The 18,703-nt window shown below is 47.9% G+C and overlaps 1 protein-coding gene across 1 annotated transcript in view; it reads left to right on the top strand.

Annotated features, from left to right (window-relative positions):
* Positions 1–18,703, top strand: part of ATP9A (ATPase phospholipid transporting 9A (putative)) — a 138,812-nt gene that overhangs the window by 88,277 nt on the left and 31,832 nt on the right. Inside the window, exons 15-16 of the mRNA XM_003904604.5 lie at positions 6,540–6,701; positions 17,644–17,736. Of these exons, the coding sequence (XP_003904653.2) occupies positions 6,540–6,701; positions 17,644–17,736 (255 nt within the window). The remainder of the gene's footprint in view (positions 1–6,539; positions 6,702–17,643; positions 17,737–18,703) is intronic.

The raw sequence follows: 18,703 nt of genomic DNA, 5'->3' as shown, positions 1-18,703 counted from the left end.
CTTTCTACCTTTCCAGCATTTTATCTAGTTCGCGTCTAATTTATCTGTTCATTCATCCACCTTAACGAGGCTGCGTTTTCTGCTGCTGGCCTGACCTGCAGTTATTGAGACCCTAACTCAGGCTTTTAACAGCAGTGAGACCCACGCCCCTGAAATCCTCTATCTTGTATGATAAGGGGTGATTTCTTTGAACAGAAGCCCGGAACTGCCAGAATGTTAAGTAACCTTGTTGTATATCACTTTATTTTGGGAGGGAATGCAGTTAGCTCAGCTCACTCCCCAGATGTTTGTCTGGCCCACAATTGAGAGGTGTTGGTGAGTACCCCACTTCTAAACTGGTCTTGCCTGAGTAGGACTCTGGAGGATGTTATGTGTTCTGTTAGCAAGTAGCTTTACATTAACACTGATTTAAGCTAAATGGAGGAGAGTGGAAGGGGAGAAGGAAGGACTCCTGCAGGGCTCAGATCCTGTTGGAATCAGCTCCCAAAGAGACTGAGAACGTTCTTGTTTTGTTTTGTTTTGTTTTTGAGACAGAGTCTTTCTCTGTCGCCCAGGATGGAATGCAGTGGTGCAGTCTCTGCTCTCTGCAACCTCCGCCTCCCGGGTTCAAGCAATTCTCCTGCCTCAGCCTCCTGAGTAGCTGGGATTACAGGCACCCGCCATCATGCCTGGCTAATTTTTGTATTTTTATAGAGATGGGGTTTCACTATGTTGACCAGGCTGGTCTTGAACTCCTGACCTCAGGTAATCCTCCTGCCTCGGCCTCCCAAAGTGCTGGGATTACAGACATGAGCTACTGCGCCTGGCTGGTATGATTTTATATATGCGAATCATTACTGATTTGTTAATTTTAAACTTTGGAAGACAATTGTTAGCCGATGAAACAGGGCTGTATTGAAAGTTAGAGCATCTTAGTCTGTTTGGCCTGCTACAACAAAATACCATCAACTGGGTATCTTGTAAACAGCAGAAGTTATTTCTCCTGGTCCTGGAGGCTGGGAAGTCCTGTGTTAGCATACTGGCAGATTGGGTGTCTAGTGCGGGCCTGTTTCCTGGCTGATAAAAGGCCTTCTTTTCACTCCGTCTCTCGTGGCAGAAGGAGGGAGCTCTCTGGGGTTTCTTTTATAAAGGTACTCATCTACTTATGAGGAACCCCACCCCCATGACTTAATCACCTCCCAAAGGCCCCATCTCCAGGTGCTATCACATTGGGGATTAGGTTTCAACATATGAATTTTACGGGACATAAACATTGTCTATAGCACAGCCATTAAATTAAATAACTAAGTGAATGAGTTTTCAAAGACTTAGGCAGACCAGTAGCCAAAGACTAAAACTAAAAAAACACACACAGAAAAACAGAAAAACCCGCTACTTGATTGGTCCTTTCTTTGACAGTTAGAGGTCAGTATGATAGTTTCTTCCACCGGTCAAAGCTCAAAGCTAGTTAGTGCTGGCTGACTCATTAGGCTTGAACTTAAATAAGGTAGAGTGTTAAAAATAATTTCTTGCTAATGTAAATTTAGTTAATAGAAGCAACAGAAACTGAATTCGGTATCTGAGCATAGTAGACTAAGGATGCATAAAGATACATTTTCAGAGCTGGAGCAGAAATGAGAAATCGTCATCTGCTTCAAGATCTTTATTTTGTGGAGGCCTGTGGGTGCTGGGGGCAGAGCAGGGACTGGAACCCCAGTTTTGAGCTCCAGCTTAATTTCTTCTTCAGGGTATAGCAGGTCAGCCAAGATGACATCCAGGGGTTCCAGAGAAAGAAAGGACTGGGGGTGGACAGCTGCATACCTTTGCCTTGTGGCTTCTGCAGAGCTCTCTTGGTAAAAGGAACGGGAACTCCAGAGGAGCCCCAGGTGTTTTTTGTTTTTTTTTTTTTGAGACAGAGTCTCACTCTGTCACTCAGGTTTGAGTGCAGTGGCATGGTCTCAGCTTACTGTAGCCTCTGCCTCCCAGGCTCAATCAATCTTCCCATCTTAGCCTCTCCAGTAGCTGGGACTACAGGTGCGTGCCACCATCCTTGGCTAATTTTTTAATCTTTGTAAAGACGAGGTCTTCTTCCCAGGCTGGTCTTGAACTCCTGGGCTCAAACGATCTTCCCACCTCAGCCTGCCAAAGTGCTGGGATTATAGGTGTGAGCAACTGCGCCCAGCAGGAATCCTGATTAAACAGACATACAGGAGGCAGCTGGGCTGCTACAGGATTCCCTGAAAATGGACTCTTTACCTTCTACCATCCTCAGTGAAAAAGCAATTACCATGAACTATTTAAGGCATGCAGAAAGTTAGACTTACCTACCACTAGGCTTGAAGATAACCAAACATAGAGCCGGGCGCCGTGGCTCACGCCTGTAATCTCAGCACTTTTGGGAGGCTGAGGTGGGTGAATCACCTGAGGTCAGGAGTTCGAGACCAGCCTGGCCAACATAGTGAAACACCCATCCTACTAAAAAAAAATACAAAAAATTAGCTGGATGTGGTGGCAGGCGCCTGTAATTCCAGCTACTAGGGAGGCTGAGGCAGGAGAATCACTTGAACCTGGGAGGCAGAGGTTGTAGTGAGCCGAGGTCGCGCCATTGCACTCCAGCCTAGGCGACAAGAGTGAAACTCCATCTCAAAAGAACAAACAAAAAAAGAGATAACCAGACACCTCCAGTGGAGGTGATGCCTCCCGAGTACCCCTCTCCCTATCACCTACCCACCTACCCACAGCCCCTGTCAACTCCCTCCTCAAAGCTGCCTCCCCTTCTCCCTCTAAAGATTAAGCTTTATGAGAGGAAAGTGGGAGGGCCTTCCTTTGCTTTCTTGGTTTTTTGTAGACACTGTACCTTTGGACTTGGTTGGGAATAAAGTGACAGCTTGTTTGGCATTGAAATGGGAAGCCCTCCTGTATTCCTTTCCTGTTATTGCTGTACCAGATTATTGTGCATCTGTTTTTTGTTTTGTTTGTTTTGTTTTGTTTTCGTGATGGAGTCTCACTGTGTCGCCCAGGCTAGAGTGCAGTGGTGCGATCTCGGCTCATTGCAACCACCACCTCTGGGGTTCAAGCAATTCTCCTGTGTCAGCTTCCGAGATAGCTGGGATTACAGGTGCCTGCCACCACGTCCACCTAATTTGTGTAATTTTAATAGAGATGGGATTTCACCATGCTGGCCAGATTGGTCTCGAACTCCTGACCTCAAATGATCCACCTGCTTCAACCTCCCAAAGTGCTGTGATTACAGCCGTGAGCCACCGCACTGGCCAGCATCTGTTTTAAAATGAAACAAATAGATTTTCTTACAGTTCTATAGATCAGGGGTGGACATGGGATGAGGGTCTCACCGAGACAGGATCAAGGTCGCTTGATGACCATTGCTGCATTGCTGCTGAGGCTCTAGGGGAGAATCTGTTGCTTTGCCTTTTCTAGCCCCTTGATGCTGCCCACATTCTTTGGTGTATGGCCCCTTCCTTCATTCTCAAAGTCTGCATGATCATGTCTCTCTGACTCTTCTTCTGTTCGTGAGTCTCTCTCTGATTGTAACCAGGAGCAGTTCCCTTTTGAGGACTCATGTGACTTATCAGGTCTACCTGGATGGTCTGGGATAAGCTCCGCCTATTAAGGTCCTTACGCTGAATCCCATCTGCAAAGTTCCTTTTGCCATGTCAGGTCACATTCTCAGGTTCCGGGGATTAGGACGTGGGCCTCTTTGGGAGCCATTATTCTGTCTGCCACACCTCCTGTCAACTTTCTTTTTTTTTTTTTTTTTTTGAGACAGAGTCTTGCTCTGTCACCCAGGCTGGAGCGCAGTGGCCAGATCTCAGCTCACTGCAAGCTCCACCTCCCGGGTTCACGCCATTCTCCTGCCTCAGCCTCGTGAGTAGCTGGGACTACAGGTGCCCGCCACCACGCCCGGCTAGTTTTTTGTATTTTTTAGTAAAGACGGGGTTTCACTGTGTTAGCCAGGATGGTCTCGATCTCCTGACCTCGTGATCCGCCCGTCTCGGCCTCCCAAAGTGCTGGGATTACAGGCTTGAGCCACCGCGCCCGGCCCCCTGTCAACTTTCTAATGGGTGATAGCAGGTTGGGGTGGCCCCCCACTGAAGATGTACTGATGTGCACACACCCTGACTTAGGCTCCTGTGATTCAAGAAGGGGCATCTGATGAACTGGGATGGTACTACTGTCCCTTGCGCCTCTTACTGAGGTCAGCTAGACCTAGGAGCAGATCCTGTCCCAGCCTGTCACAGCTGCCAGCCAAGAGCAGCTCACCAGGCCTCTACTGTCCCGAGAGTAAGCATGATGAGCCTGTCATCCAGCTCGGCAGGCACATGCAGGCCCTTCATACTGTTCATGCTTCCCCATGCCCATCAGGGCCACCCTCCTGTGGCAGCAGGGGTGAAGGGCAAGCAGGGGCGGGGTCTCCAGCTCCTCCCTGCCTCTCCTCTTTCCCCATATTTTCTTCCCTTTCCCACTCTATTTCATTTTAATTCCTGGAGACCCTAGGCTAGATCCATCCGCAGACATGTTTTCTTCATGAGCTTTTAGAACATGAGAATTCGTTGCTTACCTTTATTTTATTATTACTTCTTTGAGACAGGGTCTTACTCTTGCACCATTATGGCTCACTGTAGCCTCCAACTCCCAGGATCATGACCCTTCCACCTCAACCTCTTGAGTAACTGGAACGACAGGCATGCACTGCCGCACCCTAATAATAATTTTTTTTTGAGATACAGTCTCGCTGTGTTGCCCAGGCTGGAGTGCGGTAGTGCGATCTTTACTCACTGCAACGTCTACCTTCCAGGTTCAAGAGATTCTCCTCCCTCAGCCTCCTGAGTAGCTGGGATTATAGGCACATGCCATCACCCCCGGCCAATTTTTGTATTTTTAGTAGAGACTAGATTTCACCATGTTGGCGAGGCTGGTCTTGAACTCCTGACCTCAGGTGATCTGCCTGCCTCAGCTTCCCAAAGTTCTGGGATTACAGGCATGAGCCACCACCCTAATAATTAAAAAAAAATGTTTTTAGACATGGGGTCTGCCTGTGTTACGTGGGCTTGTCTCAACCTCCTGGGCTCAAGTGATCCTCCTGTGTCAACCTCCCCAAGTGCTGGGATTAAAAGTGTGACTCACAGCACCTGGCCAGTTGCGTACAGTTAGGCCGTCTTGAGGAGAAGTCTAGATTTCTGTTTTTTCTTGAGAAACTGGAAGCTCCATCCACCCTGGCCCTCGTCCCTGCAGGGCAGTAACCGTCACCTGTGTGTATAGTGGCAGCAGCCCCTTTGGTTGGCGCTGGCTCCTGCTTGCCACAGCCCCCACTCAGCCCTCTTCGCTATTTGCATCACCACTCTGGCCCCTGTCTTGGAGTTTGCAACCCTCATGCCTTTGACCTTAAGCTGAGCACGTCTGACTGAGGCCATGAGAAGGTTCTGACTCGACACCTGCGTGGTGCCTCCTGAAAGGGAAGAGTGTGTGCTGTGGAACTTTGCACCAGGAGGATCTAGGTGCCAGCCTGGCCTAGCTTTACCACATGCCAGTGCTGTCACCTGGGGCACTTCATTAACTGCTCTGAGCCTCGGTTTCCTCTTCTGTGTGACCTGTGTTCTCCACCTCAGCACTGTTGACATTTGGGGCCAGATCATTCTCTGGTGGGGTCTGTCCTGTGCATTACGGGATGTTTTGTAGCATCTCTGGCCTCTGCCCACTGGATACCAGCATTACCTCCTTCCAGTTGTGACAAGTACAAATTCCCCCAGATGTCGCCGCAGGTCCCCTGGGGGACAGAGTCGCCCAGTTGAGAACCACTGAAGACGCTCCCCCAGTGCAGTGCATGAGACTGAAAGGAGAGTCTGAAGGTGAAGGGCTGTGTCAGTCAGCATTCTCTTCCCTTTTTTGTGGTTTAACTTGTTGCAGAGTCTTCCAGGAGTGATCCATAATTGTGTCAATCACTCTTTTTTTCGGGGGGAGAGGGGACAGGGACAGAGTCTCACTATGACAACCAGGCTGGAGTGCGATGGCGTGATGTCAGCTCACTGCATCTCTGCCTCTTGGGTTCAAGCGATTCTCCTGCCTCAGCCTCCTGAGTAGCTGGGATTACAGGCACGTGCCACCACGCTTGGCTAATTTTTGTATTTTTAGTAGAGACAGGGTTTCACCATATTGGCCAGGCTGGTCTGGAACTCCTGACCTCAGGTGATCTGCCCGTCTCAGCGTCCCAAAGTGCTGGGATTCCAGGCCTGAGCCATTGCGCCTGGTTGCAATCACTGTCAATCCTGTGCCGTCTCTTTCCGCCATGCCTCTGGTGTGCAGCCTGCTTTGAACCTAGAAAAGATGAATTGTGCCTTAGAGAGGGGCAGCTTTCAGTGTGAGAGCCCTCACAGACCCAGAGGAACAGACACTGTCATGGGCTAGCACTCGGCGTCCCCAAGGGCAGTGACTACTGTCATTCCCCTGTCTCTGAGCCCCCTTCCGCCTTTGTGTTCATGGCACAGCCTGTGCACCCGGATTCTCGGCTGTGCATCTGACCTGCGATCCTGTGTTATGTTTAGGTGGCCCTGGTACAGTGGACCGAAAGTGTGGGCTTAACCCTGGTGGGCCGAGACCAGTCTTCCATGCAGCTGAGGACCCCTGGCGACCAGATCCTGAACTTCACCATCCTGCAGATCTTCCCTTTCACCTACGAAAGCAAACGTATGGGCATCATCGTGCGGGTGAGTCATTTTTATTCCTGGCTTAAAGTGGTTAAGAACCCCAGGTGTGCTGCATGTGTCCTTGTGGGTTGACATTCTTTCTAACCCTCTTTACTGTGGTATCTGTCACCCAGACTAACCAGGGAATATCATTCCCTAAGCAGAAGGGAAATTAGTTCATTGATTGGACACACCCCGTAACTCTGATCAGCTTATGGTGTCCGTGGTTCCGGAGTGAAAGTTAAAGAGAACATCCATTGGGGATTTCTTGGTAGTACATCGCTCATTCTCTTTTGTTTAATATTAAATATGGATTTTTTTATTGAGGTGAAATTCACATAATATCATCATTTTAAAGTGAAAAATTCAGTGGCATTTTGTCCATTCACAGTGTTGCTCAGCCACCACTTCCCTCATGTTTCAAAACATTTTCATCACTCCAAAAGAATACCTTGTGGCCGGGCGCGTTAAAAAATTTTGCCAGTCTGAAGAGTCTGATTTGATTTGATATGTTGTTTTTCTATTTGCTCTTTTAAAATGTTTTAATTTTTAAATTCTTATTAAAAGAATTTATTCATAAAAATCCTCCCACCTTAGCCTCCCGAGTAGCTAGGACTACAGGCTTGCAAAACCATGCTGACTCATTTTTTAATAGATAACAGGGTTTCACTGTGTTGCTCAGGCTGGTCTCAAACTCCTGGCCTCAAGTGATTCTCCTGCCTGGGACTCCCAAAGTGCTGGAATTACGGGTGCAAGCCACTGTGCCCATCCCTCTATTTTCTCTCTTTACCCATGGAGACCACACTTTCCATCCTGGGGAGCATGGAAAATCTGGTATTCATATGCCACTTGGTCTGGTGGTTCTGAAGCCTGCATGATCATCTGATTTTTCCAAGGGAACTTTAAAAATACAAATTACTTGGTTCAATCCCACACCTATTTTGGAACGGGGTGGTTCTTCACATTATTTAGCTTGGTTGGAGAAAACTCTGCTTCAAATCTTAAGAATCTTTGGAATAAGCCTCTTTCATCTTTTCTGGACTTTTTTCTTTTCTTTTTTTTTTTTCTTGACAAATGGGAATCCTCTCCACCCTGATCTACCTAAGTGTTTCATGCCTCATGGAGGAAAGAGATCCTTGCACATGCATTTTCATAGCAGCACAATTTGCAATTGCAAAAATACAGAACCAGCCCAAATACCCATCAGTCAACAAGTGAATAAAGAAACTGTGAGGTATATATATACACACACACACATATATGTGTGTGTATATATATCATATATATGTATATGAATATGATGAAATGCTACTCTGCCATAAAAAGGAATGAATTAGTGGCATTCGCAGCAAACTGGATAATATCTAAGTGAAGTAACTCAGGAGTGGAAAGCCAAATGTCATATGTTCTCACTTATAAGAGGGAGCTAAGTTATGAGGATGCAAAGGCATAAGAATAATACGATGGACTTGGGGAGTCAGGGGGGCTGAAAGGGTGGGAGGAAGGTGAGTGATAAAAAACTACAAGTTGGGTTCAGTATATACTGCTCAGGTGATGGGTGCATGAAAATCTCACATATCACCATTTAAAAACTTATATAACCAAACACCATGTGTTCCCCAAAAACCTATGGAAATAAAAAAAAAAATCGAGTGCATTAGGAGAGGTAGAAATTGGTAACGTAGATTGTTGGGCACGTGGCCCTGCCCCCTGCCTGCTGGTGGAGTATTTTCAGCTAAGGCTTGGCTTGTCAACTTCTCCTTCAGCCTTACAGGTTCCTTGACTTCTGACCACCTCTTCTAGCATCTCCTCCTTCTTCCATAGCATTCGTCACACTGAAATTCTTGATTTCCTGCGGATTTGCTTGTCACTACCTGTCTTTTCTCCTTGCAGATGAGAACAGGGGCCAGGATCCTTTTGGTCCTCCCATGTCTCCGGTGCGTAGCTTTCCTGCCTGGCACACGGTAGACTCACAGTTAGTGCCGACCTGAGCAGGATTCAGCAGTGATTGCCAGTTGTCTTTTTTTTTTTTTTTTAATGTTAGGGAAGTTATCAAATAAGATACTTAAAATAAAAAACTCAAATCTTTTTCTCGCCTTCCTAGCTTTTCACCACTCTTCTCCTTGATCATTTACTGTGTAGCTTTAGTGCCATGGGCACCTCTGGGGTAGTAATAGAAATGGTAATAGCCACTAGCAGCAGCAGTAGTAAGAAGAATGACAGGAATGACAGGTAACTATTTATTTTTTGAGACACAGTTTCACTCTGTCACCCAGGCTGGAGTACAGCGGTACCATCTCAGCTCACTGCAACCTCCGCCTCCCAGGTTCAAGCAATTCTCTTGCCTCAGCCTCCCGAGTAGCTGGGATACAGGCATGCGCCACCAGGCCTGGCTAATTTTTTGTGTTATTAGTATACACAGGGTTTTGCCATGTTGGCAAGGCTTGTCTGGAACTGCTGACCTCAAGCGATCTGTCCACCTTGGCCTCCCAAAGTGTTGGGATTACCCTGCCCAGGTAACATTTAAATGGGGCTTATTGTGTGCCAGAGGCTGTTCTAAGTGATTTGCATAAAGTAACTCATTTAATACGTCACCATGTGAGGTAGGTGCCATTAGGACTGATGTTTGGCAGAGGAGAAAATTGAAGTGGAAGGAGGCTCAGAAACCGTCCCAGTTCACACAGCTGGAATTGAGGGGGCTGGGAAACCTGTCCCAGTTCACACAGCTGGAATTGGGGGGCTGGGAAACCTGTCCCAGTTTACACAGCTGGAATTGAGGGGGCTGGGAAACCTATCCCAGTTCACACAGCTGGAATTGGGGGGGCTGGAACTCACTCCAGGCTGCCTGGCTTCCAGCTCCCAGCTCTCTACCCCAGGACTTAGAGGTTAGGGCTGGGGTGTGATGAGAGGAACATTGAAAAGTTCACAAAGGACCCACAGTAATGTTAGGGTAGGATATTAGCTACGTGTTGCTTCATAACAGATTACCCCACATTTAGTGGCTTAAAACAGCAATATGATAATCCCCACTTGCCTGCAGGTTCAGTTACCCATGGTCAACTATAGTCTAAAAATATGAAATGGAAAGTTCCAGAAATAATTAATAAGTTTTAAGTTGTGTGTCATTGTGAGTAGTGTAATGAATTTCATGCCATCCTACTCCATCCTCCTGGTCATGAATCATCTCTGTCTAGTGTACTCACGCCATCTACCTGCCTGCTTGCTAGACACTCAGGAACCTTCAGATTGGCTGTTATGGTATTGCAGTGCTTGTGTTCAAGCAAGCCTTATTTACTTTTATTACAGCATATTATAAGTGTTCTATTTTGTTATAAGTTATTGTCAATTTCTTACTGTGCCTAATTCATAAATTAAACTTTATCATATGTATGTATGTGTAGGAAAAAACATAATGTATATGGGGTCAGTATTATTTATGGTCTTAGACATCTACTGGGGTCTTTCTTACAGGGAAATGCATTCCCTCACTCCAGAAAATGTATTTCCCTGGAATAAGGAAGTTCCTCCCCTCCTCTCTCCCCTCTCCCATCCCCTCCTCTCTCCCCTCTCCCATCCCCTCCTCTCTCCCCTCTCTCATCCCCTCCTCTCCCCTCCCCTCCTCTCTTCTCCCCTCCCCTCTCCTCCCTTCTTCCCCCCTCCTCTCCCCTCCCCTCGTTCTCTCTCCTTCTCCCCTCCCCCCCTCCCTCCTTCCCTCCCTTCTTTCCTTCCTTGCTTCCTTCCTTCCTCCTCCCCTCCATTTCTTTCCTTCTTTTCTCTCTTCTCTTCTCTTCTCTTTTTCTTTCTTTCTGTGGCATAATCACGACTCACTGCAGCCTCAACTTCCCAGGCTCAAGCAACCTTCCTGCCTCAGCCTCCCAAGTAGCTGGGACTACAGGTGCACACCACCATGCTCTGCTAATTCTTATGATTTTGGTGAAGATGGGGTCTCACCATATTACCCAGGCTGATCTCACTCCTGGGCTCAAATGATCCTCCCGTCTCGGCCTCCCAAAGTGCTGGGATTACGGGCATGAGCCACCACACCTAACTGGGGGCTCTATTTTCTATTTGCTAACTGATAGTTTCTGTGGCCAGGACAGTTTCTGTGGCAGGCTTGGCTAGGTCCTCTGGCTCAGGGTCTCTCACAGCCTGGGCTTAAGGCATCTAAGAGTCTATGGTGGTAGGATCCACATACAGACGTCAGTGTTGTTGGCAGAGTTCGGCTCTGGGTGGGTTGTTGGACTGAGGGCCTTAATTCTTTCCTAGCTGTTGGCCAGAGGCCACCCTCAGTGCCTTCCCATGTGGGCCTCCCTGTAGTCAGCTCCCCGTCAGCTGCCTCATCAGAGTGGGCAGGTAAGAGTGAATGAGATGGAAGCCACAGTGCTCTGTCACCCACTCTCAGAGGTGACCTCCCCTCACGTCAGCCTCATGCCGTTATCAGAAGCAAGTCACTGGGTCCAGCCCCATTCCAGGGGGGTGGCTGATGCACGGCATGAGTACCAGGAGGTGTGGGTCGTTGCGAGCCACTTTCAAGGCTTTTGGAGGAGATGGAGGTGGCAGTGAGCTCTTGTGTTGAGGAACCAGAGACGCACACCATGAATGTGCTTGAAACATCACACGTTAGGGTGTTTTTTTTGTTGTTGTTTGTTTGTTTGTTTTGAGACGGAGTCTCGCTCTGTCCCCCTGGCTGGAGTGCAATGGCGCGATCTCGGCTCACTGCAAGCTCTGCCTCCCAGGTTCACGCCATTCTCCTGCCTCAGCCTCCCGAGTAGCTGGGACTACAGGCGCCGCCACCACGCCCGGCTAGTTTTTTGTATTTTTAGTAGAGACAGGGTTTCACCGTGTTAGCTAGGATGGTCTCGATCTCCTGACCTTGTGATCCGCCCGCCTCAGCCTCCCAAAGTGCTGGGATTACAGGCGTGAGCCACTGCGCCCGGCTTTTTTTTTGTTTGTTTTTGAGACGGAGTTTCGTTTTTGTTGCCCAGACTGGAGTGCAATGGCATGATCTCAGCTCTCTGCAACCTCTGCTTCCTGGATTCAAGCGATTCTCCTGCCCCAGCCTCCCGAGTAGCTGGGATTACAGGCCTGTGCCACCATGCCTGGCTAATTTTGTGTTTTTAGTAGAGGTGGAGTTTCTCCATGTTAGCCAGGCTGGTCTCAAACTCTCGACCTCAGGTGATCCACCCTCCTCGGCCTCCCAAAGTGCTGGGATTACAGGAGTGAGCCATCACGTTTGGCCCTACGTTAGGGGATTTTTATGTCCAGAGGCCAATAGGTTCTTTCAGACTCTGTAGGCCTGTGTCCTTGGCAACTCTTGGGTGGAGACGGAGCTTTCTCTCCCACACAGCTGCTGCTTTTCCCACTGGTCCACACCTGGCTGGATCCCTGGCTTCTAAACTGTATCTTGAGTGTGCATCTGATGTCAAGAACATCTGTGGTCTGGAAGCAGCAGCATAAATCCTGTGGGTGGGGTGTTTCCTGGGGAATGAGTGTCATTATCTCCTATGGAATTACTTTAATTTTGTTCCAGCCTGAATTTTGTCAAGATCTAGGGCCGTGGGCTCTGCTAAGGTCATTTGAAGGTTGAGTCATCATTGAACAGTCCCTAATATCAGCCATTCTAGAGTAACTGAATGGCATATGCCACTCTTCATCTAGTTATGAAGGACGTGTTACATTTTTTTGAGATGTGGCTCATGTGTCTTCCAGCAGGAAGAACAGGGACTCTGTGCTTGACAGTCTGTGATGCTGTCAGATGGGCAAATCTATTTTCGATTTAACCTGGCATGCCCCCCTTCCCAGGTTATTGAAAAACATTCACAGTTAAGGCATTTAGAACAAAAAATTACAGGTAAAGAGGGGGATCAAAACTGCCCGCCCTCCCTCCCTCCCTCCCTCCCTTCCTTCCTTCCTTCCTTCCTTCCTTCCTTCCTTCCTTCCTTCCTTCCTTCCTTCTTCTGTCTCTCCCTCTCCCTCTTTCCCTTTTCTTTTCTTTTTTCCTTTCCTTCCCTTCCCCTTCCCCTTTTCTTTCTTTCTTTCCTTCCTTCCTTCCTTCTCTCTCTCTCTTTCTCTTTCTTTCTTTCTTTCTCTCTTTCCTTCCTTCCTTCTTTCTTTCTTTCTACCTTTCTTTCCTTCCTTCTTTCTTTCCACCTTTCTTCTTTCTTTTTCTTTCTTTCTTTTCTTTCTTTTTCTTTCTTTTCTTTTCTTTCTTTCTTTCTCCTTCCTTCCTTCCTTCCTTCCTTCCTTTCTTTTTCTTTTCTTTCTTTTCTTTTCTTTTCTTTTCTTTTCTTTTCTTTTCTTTTCTTTTCTTTTCTTTCTTTTTCTCCCTCCCTTTTTTTCTTCTCTCTTCCTCGAGACAGAGTCTCACTCTGTTACCTAGGCTGGAGTGCAGTGGTATGGACATGACTCATTGCAACCTTGACCTCCTAGACTCAAGGGATCCTCCTGCCTCTGCCTCTTAAGTAGCTGGGATTTGCCCAGCTCATGTTTAAATTTTTTTGTAGAGCCAAAGTCTCTCTGTGTTGCACAGACTGGTCTCAAACTTCTGGCCTCAAGCAGTCCTTCGGCTTCAACCTCCCTAAGTACTGGGATTACAGGCATGAGCCACCGTGCCTGACCAATTCATCTCCATTTTCACCCCCCAAAAGACCTTTTACCTTTTCCTTTCAGTCTCTTTTCTAAGCATATCCGAGTGTAAATATCCACACACATTTTGATAAAATTGGCGCTGAACTCCATAGAAGGCTTCCTAAACTTCCTCCCTCATTGAACTATGTATACAATGAGAATTTTCTCATACTATTAAAATCTGATTTTAATGATTTTTAATGCACATGTAATGTTCTGTTGAAAGAATATGCCACTATTTCATTCATTAACTTATTTTTTGGCTGCTTAGGCTGTGTCTCATTTCAGTTGTTTTTTTTTTTTGAGACGGAGTCTCACTCTGTCATCCAGCCTGGAGTGCAGTGGCGCAATCTTGGCTCACTGCAACCTCTGCCTCCTGTGTGTTCAAGTGATTCTCCTGCCTCAGCCTCCTGAGTAGCTGGGATTACAGTTGCGCGCCACCACCCCTGGCTGATTTTTGCATTTTTTAGTAGAGACGGGGTTTCACCATGTTGGGCAGGCTGCTCTCGAACTCCTGACCTCAGGTAGATCCACCAGCCTCGGCCTTCCAAAGTGCTGGAATTGCAGGTGTGAGCCACTGCGCCTAGCCTGTTTCTCAGTTTTGACTACTAAAAATAGTGCTGTCAATGTCCATCTTGGTGAGGTTGTCTTTAATGAAATAAGTATTATTTTGCGATTTTTTCTCATTTTCTGACCTATCTCTTTATCTTTGGTTGGGTGGGTGGAACTGGGCCTCTGGGGCTTTTGGACTAGTTCTCCCCTTGGCACAAACCTCACCACACTCCTCTAACGTGGTGATTCTCATCCTGGGGGCATTCGAGAGTGTCTGGCAGCATTTGTGGTTGTCACAACCAGAGGCTGGGAGTGCTGCTGGCATCTCATAGGTTGAGAGCAGGGATGCCGCCCAGCATCCTGCAATGCACAGGACAGCCCCCACCATGAGGAAGGGCCTGAGAAACCCTATTGTGATGTGTTCATATAACCCAAATGCTGTATGCAAATGACTGTCCAAGTACGTGGTGTGAGGAAGTTTTAGTTCAGTTATAAAACTTCTCCTAGGCTTGGCACGGTGGCTCTTGCCTGTAATACTTTGGGAGGCCAAGGCAAGAGGATCACTTGAGCCCAGGAGTTTCCATCCAGCCTGGGCATCATTGCAAAAAGCAAAACAATTAGCTGGGCATGGTGGTGCATGCCTGTAGTCCTAACTGCTAGGAAAGTTGAGGTCAGGAGGTCCAGGTTGAGGTCACTTGAGTCCAGGAGGTTGAGGTGGTAGTGAGCCATGATTGTGCTGTTGCACTCTAGCCTGGGCAACACAGCAAGACCTTGTCTCAAAAAAATAAAAAGAAAAAAATAAGAATAAGAAAAAAAAAGAAAACTTCTCTCAACTTGGTTTAGTGACTGTGGACAGCCCCAATTTGGGTCTCCCCGGTCTCTTTTTAAAATACGTGTGAGCACACGCACAGTGCAAGATGGCACCTTCTTGCACCCACAAAACAAGGCCATTTCCTTGTGTGAATCTTTGTCTCTTAAGAAATCAGGCAAGGTTGGAGAAGGACTCGTGTGCTGTCTTTTTGCAGGAAGGTTGTGTCCCTGTTTTGTTTTCGTGGCGTACAAGATGTTCCGATGCCTTCTCCCCCTTCCCATGTGGAGCCACGGGTTTGGATCGTGGCTGTAGATCATCATAGCACTGTCACTGCTGGACTAAAAGAGGCCTTTGAGCAGGTGCCAGATGCCGACCACAGTGGGAAAAGATGAGGCCCCCAAACAATGCCACACAGCCGGCCGATCTCTGTAAATTTATGGCGTAATCTTGCCATAATATGAGAACGAAGTAAACTTGTGATGAACTCCGTGGGAGGAAGTGACTCATGGGAGGAGATCGTCGATGCGGTATTTATATTGGACAGAACTTCTGAACTCGCTCGAGCCCTTTTCATAGTGAGGAAGCTGGGCTGGGAGCATCATTTCCTACAGCCATGTTGTTGAGCACCCTTTGGTTGTGGGGGGGGAAGGAAAAAATAAAACCTCTGATGCTTTAATGTGAAGACCCCACAGCTCTCTTTGGCCTGCGTCAAGAGCAGGCATAGCTGCAGACTATCAAAGATAAAGTGTGCAGTTGAATGCTTTTCAACGCGGGTGCCTGTCTTGGCCTGGGGGTGCTTTTATGAGTCAGCATGTTGTTCTAAAAGATTGTCGGTGATTAAGGGGCATTTGAAAGTTATAATAAAAGAGGAAACTCTACCACTAATCTGATTTTGGGTATTTCTGTTCCATGAAAGGGCTGTATAGGCAAAGTGGCCCCCGAAGGAGCCCGAAACCAAAGAACAAGGCAGACAAATCCAGTTTGTTGTTAAAGGGTGTTTTATTGGGGAAACTTACAGATAGAAGCGTGGTTTTTGGGGGAGCTGAACAGACAGAAGTGTAGTTTTGGGTGGCAGCAAAACGGGTGCATCTCCACACTGTTACTCCCTAGACCCAGGGCTTATACCACAGGGAAAGAGTCCGTGTGCCCCAGCAGGACAATTGCAGGCACCTTCCAGGAGAGGCAAGAAGGCTGTGTGTGTCATCACCTGTAATTTGTGTGATAACATCAAGGTTGACATGTTCTTACGTGAAGGACGGTGAATTAAGTAGGAATCGGGGGTGTTCACGGGACTGGGCTAATCAGAAGCCAGCATGGCGCATTTGCATCTGAGATGCAGTCACTTTTTTTTTTGAGATGGAGTTTCACTCTTGTTGCCCAGGTTGGAGTGCAATGGTGCAATCTCAGCTCACTGCAACCTCCGCCTCCCAGGTTTAAGTGATTCTCCAGCCTTGCCTCCTGAGTAGCTGGGATTACAGGCATGCACTACCATGCCCAGCTAATTTTGTATTTTTAGTAGAGACAGGGTCTCACCATGTTGGCCAGGCTGGTCTCGAACTCCTGACCTCAGGTGATCCACCCACCTGAGCCTCCCAAAGTGCTGGGATTACAGGTGTGAGCCACCACACCAGGCTTGAGATGCAGTCACTTTTGTCTCCGTGGTTCCATATTCAGTGAAGACTTTACAGGCATTTATTCTGGGCTTCCTGGAGTAGCAAAATTTAGGCACAAGGTATTGATGGCCACGCTGAATTTTCCTGCCTGTCTTTGCTGCCTCCCACCTCCCAGCGACGCAAATCATTGGGGGGAAATGGGGGAAGGATCTGTGGCTGCGCCATCGTTCCTCAAAGCCAGGACTTCTCAGTCTCAGCACTGTTGACTTTTAGGGTTGGAGGAATTCCTGGTGGTGGTTGGGGGCGTCCTGTGTGATGCAGGAGGGTGAGCAGCACCCCGACCTCCACCCGTCAGATGCTAGTAGGACATCGCCTGCGTTGACACCTAGAGTGTCTCCAGACATTGCCACATGTCTTCTGGAGGGCCACATTGCCCTGTTGAGAGTACTGGGCTGAGCCTTGCTGTCTATGTACAGTATGGCTGGGGGACTTGGGAAGTCACTCTCATCCCAGCAGCAGTTATACCACTGAGGGGCCCTTTTTGTGCATCAGTCTCTGTGCTACATGCTTGATTTCTGTTTTACAGATGAGAAAACTGAGGTTTAGGGAAGAGGAGTAGCTTGTCCAGCTGCGCACAACTAGGAACTGGTACTTGGCCCAAGCATTTGATGCCTGTGCCATGGTGCTACCCACTACCCAGAAAATCTGGTCAGGGTGAACTGAAACTCTGGGTAATTGGATCTCTAGGCAGGTCCTCAGACTTAGGGATCTGGAATTATTCTCAGCTGAGACAGCCAGTTTGCCCCCAGGAGACGTTTGCTAAAGTCTGGAGACATTCTGGTTGTCACCATGGAGAGTATGACTGGCATCTGGTGCGTAGGGGCCAGGGCTGCTGCTCAACATTGTACAGTGCACAGGAGGGGCCCCGCAGAGCAAAGACTTATCCCGCCCCAAATGTGTACAGTGACGAGGTTGAGACTCCCTGTTCTAGTCCTTATCTTCCCTGTTCTTTTGGTGGACCACAGTTTGATGATATCTGCAGTTCCAAGTGTAAATCTAAAATCATAGCATGCGAGTTTATTCCAGTTGAAATAGTAATAACTTTCAAAACAAAGGTCTTAAATCCATTTGATCTTGCTTTCATCATTGAATAATCTTCCAAATGCTTCGAGTTTTCCTTTTACTTTCTGTAGCCTTTGCCCCTAAACGAAGCCCCTTCTTGCTTTTCATCTTCAGCCAAGTGAAAAAGCATTGGTGTCTGTTAAGTGCACTTTATATACCGTCTGTCATGGGAAGCAGGTTTGCAGCCGAAAGAGGGTGTTCCTTTCAGTTTCTCATTCCTTCCGGCCTCCCTCTCTAGGATGAATCAACTGGAGAAATTACGTTTTACATGAAGGGAGCAGATGTGGTCATGGCTGGCATTGTGCAGTATAACGACTGGTTGGAGGAAGAGGTAAGTGTGACGCAGGAAGTTAGACCAGGCCTTGGAAGCACGTTCTGCAGAGGCAGCCCCTTGCGTGGTAAGGTGGGTCTCTGTATTTGTTATTGGTGGCTGTGTAACAAACCACCCTGAAATGTAGCTGTTTAAAGCAGCACCCAATTGATATATAATGGTTTCTGTCGGTCAGGGATCCTGGTGTGGCTGAACTGCATCCTCTGCTTCAGGGCCTCCCACTGGCTGTAATTCAGTTGTTGGCTGGGGCTGTGGTCTCATCTCAAGACTTGACTGGGGCAGGATCCACTTGTGAGCAAGCTCAGTGGTTGTGGGCTGCATTCAGCTCCTTTTGGACTGTTGAACTGAGGGTCTCAGGTTCTTGCCGACTGTTGGCCAGAGGCTGCTCTCTATCCTTGCAGGTGGGCCTCTCCCATAGGGCCACTCATAGACTGGCAACTGGCGTCATCAAAGAGAGCAGGTTAAGGAACAAGAGAGGGCAAACAAGATGGAAGTCACTATCTTTATTAACCTGATCTCAGATGTGACATCCCCTCACTCTCGCCCATCCTGTTTGTTAGGGACAAGTCACTAGGGCCAGCACACACTCAAAGGGTGGGCAATTATAACAGAATTGAGTTCCAGGAGATGGGGTCTGTGGGGGCCCCATCAGGGGCTGCCCAACCCGGTTTGTGACATGGACAGTTGGCCAGCAGCAGGAGGGAAGCAGTGCTCAGGCTTTTTGGGCCACTTTTGTCCCATCTCTTAGCTCTAGGTGGGGAATTTACATTTTGCATTAGATTCTCAGCTTGAGGGTTGCAAACTCAAACGTCTACAGGGGCCTGGCAGTGAATGCAAGTGAACAAGCAGGTTGTGATTTTGAGCAGAGTTGCACTTTGCGTGTAAAACGTGCTGAAGTGTTCTTCACTTGACACCTCCGCGTCCTGGGAACACGCGGAGGCCACCGCTCCCCAGCCATCATTGATTG

This window comes from Papio anubis, chromosome 16, assembly GCF_008728515.1.
Source record: "Papio anubis isolate 15944 chromosome 16, Panubis1.0, whole genome shotgun sequence".
Classification (NCBI taxonomy): Eukaryota; Metazoa; Chordata; class Mammalia; order Primates; family Cercopithecidae; genus Papio; species Papio anubis.
This window is presented reverse-complemented; position numbering and strand designations above follow the sequence as displayed.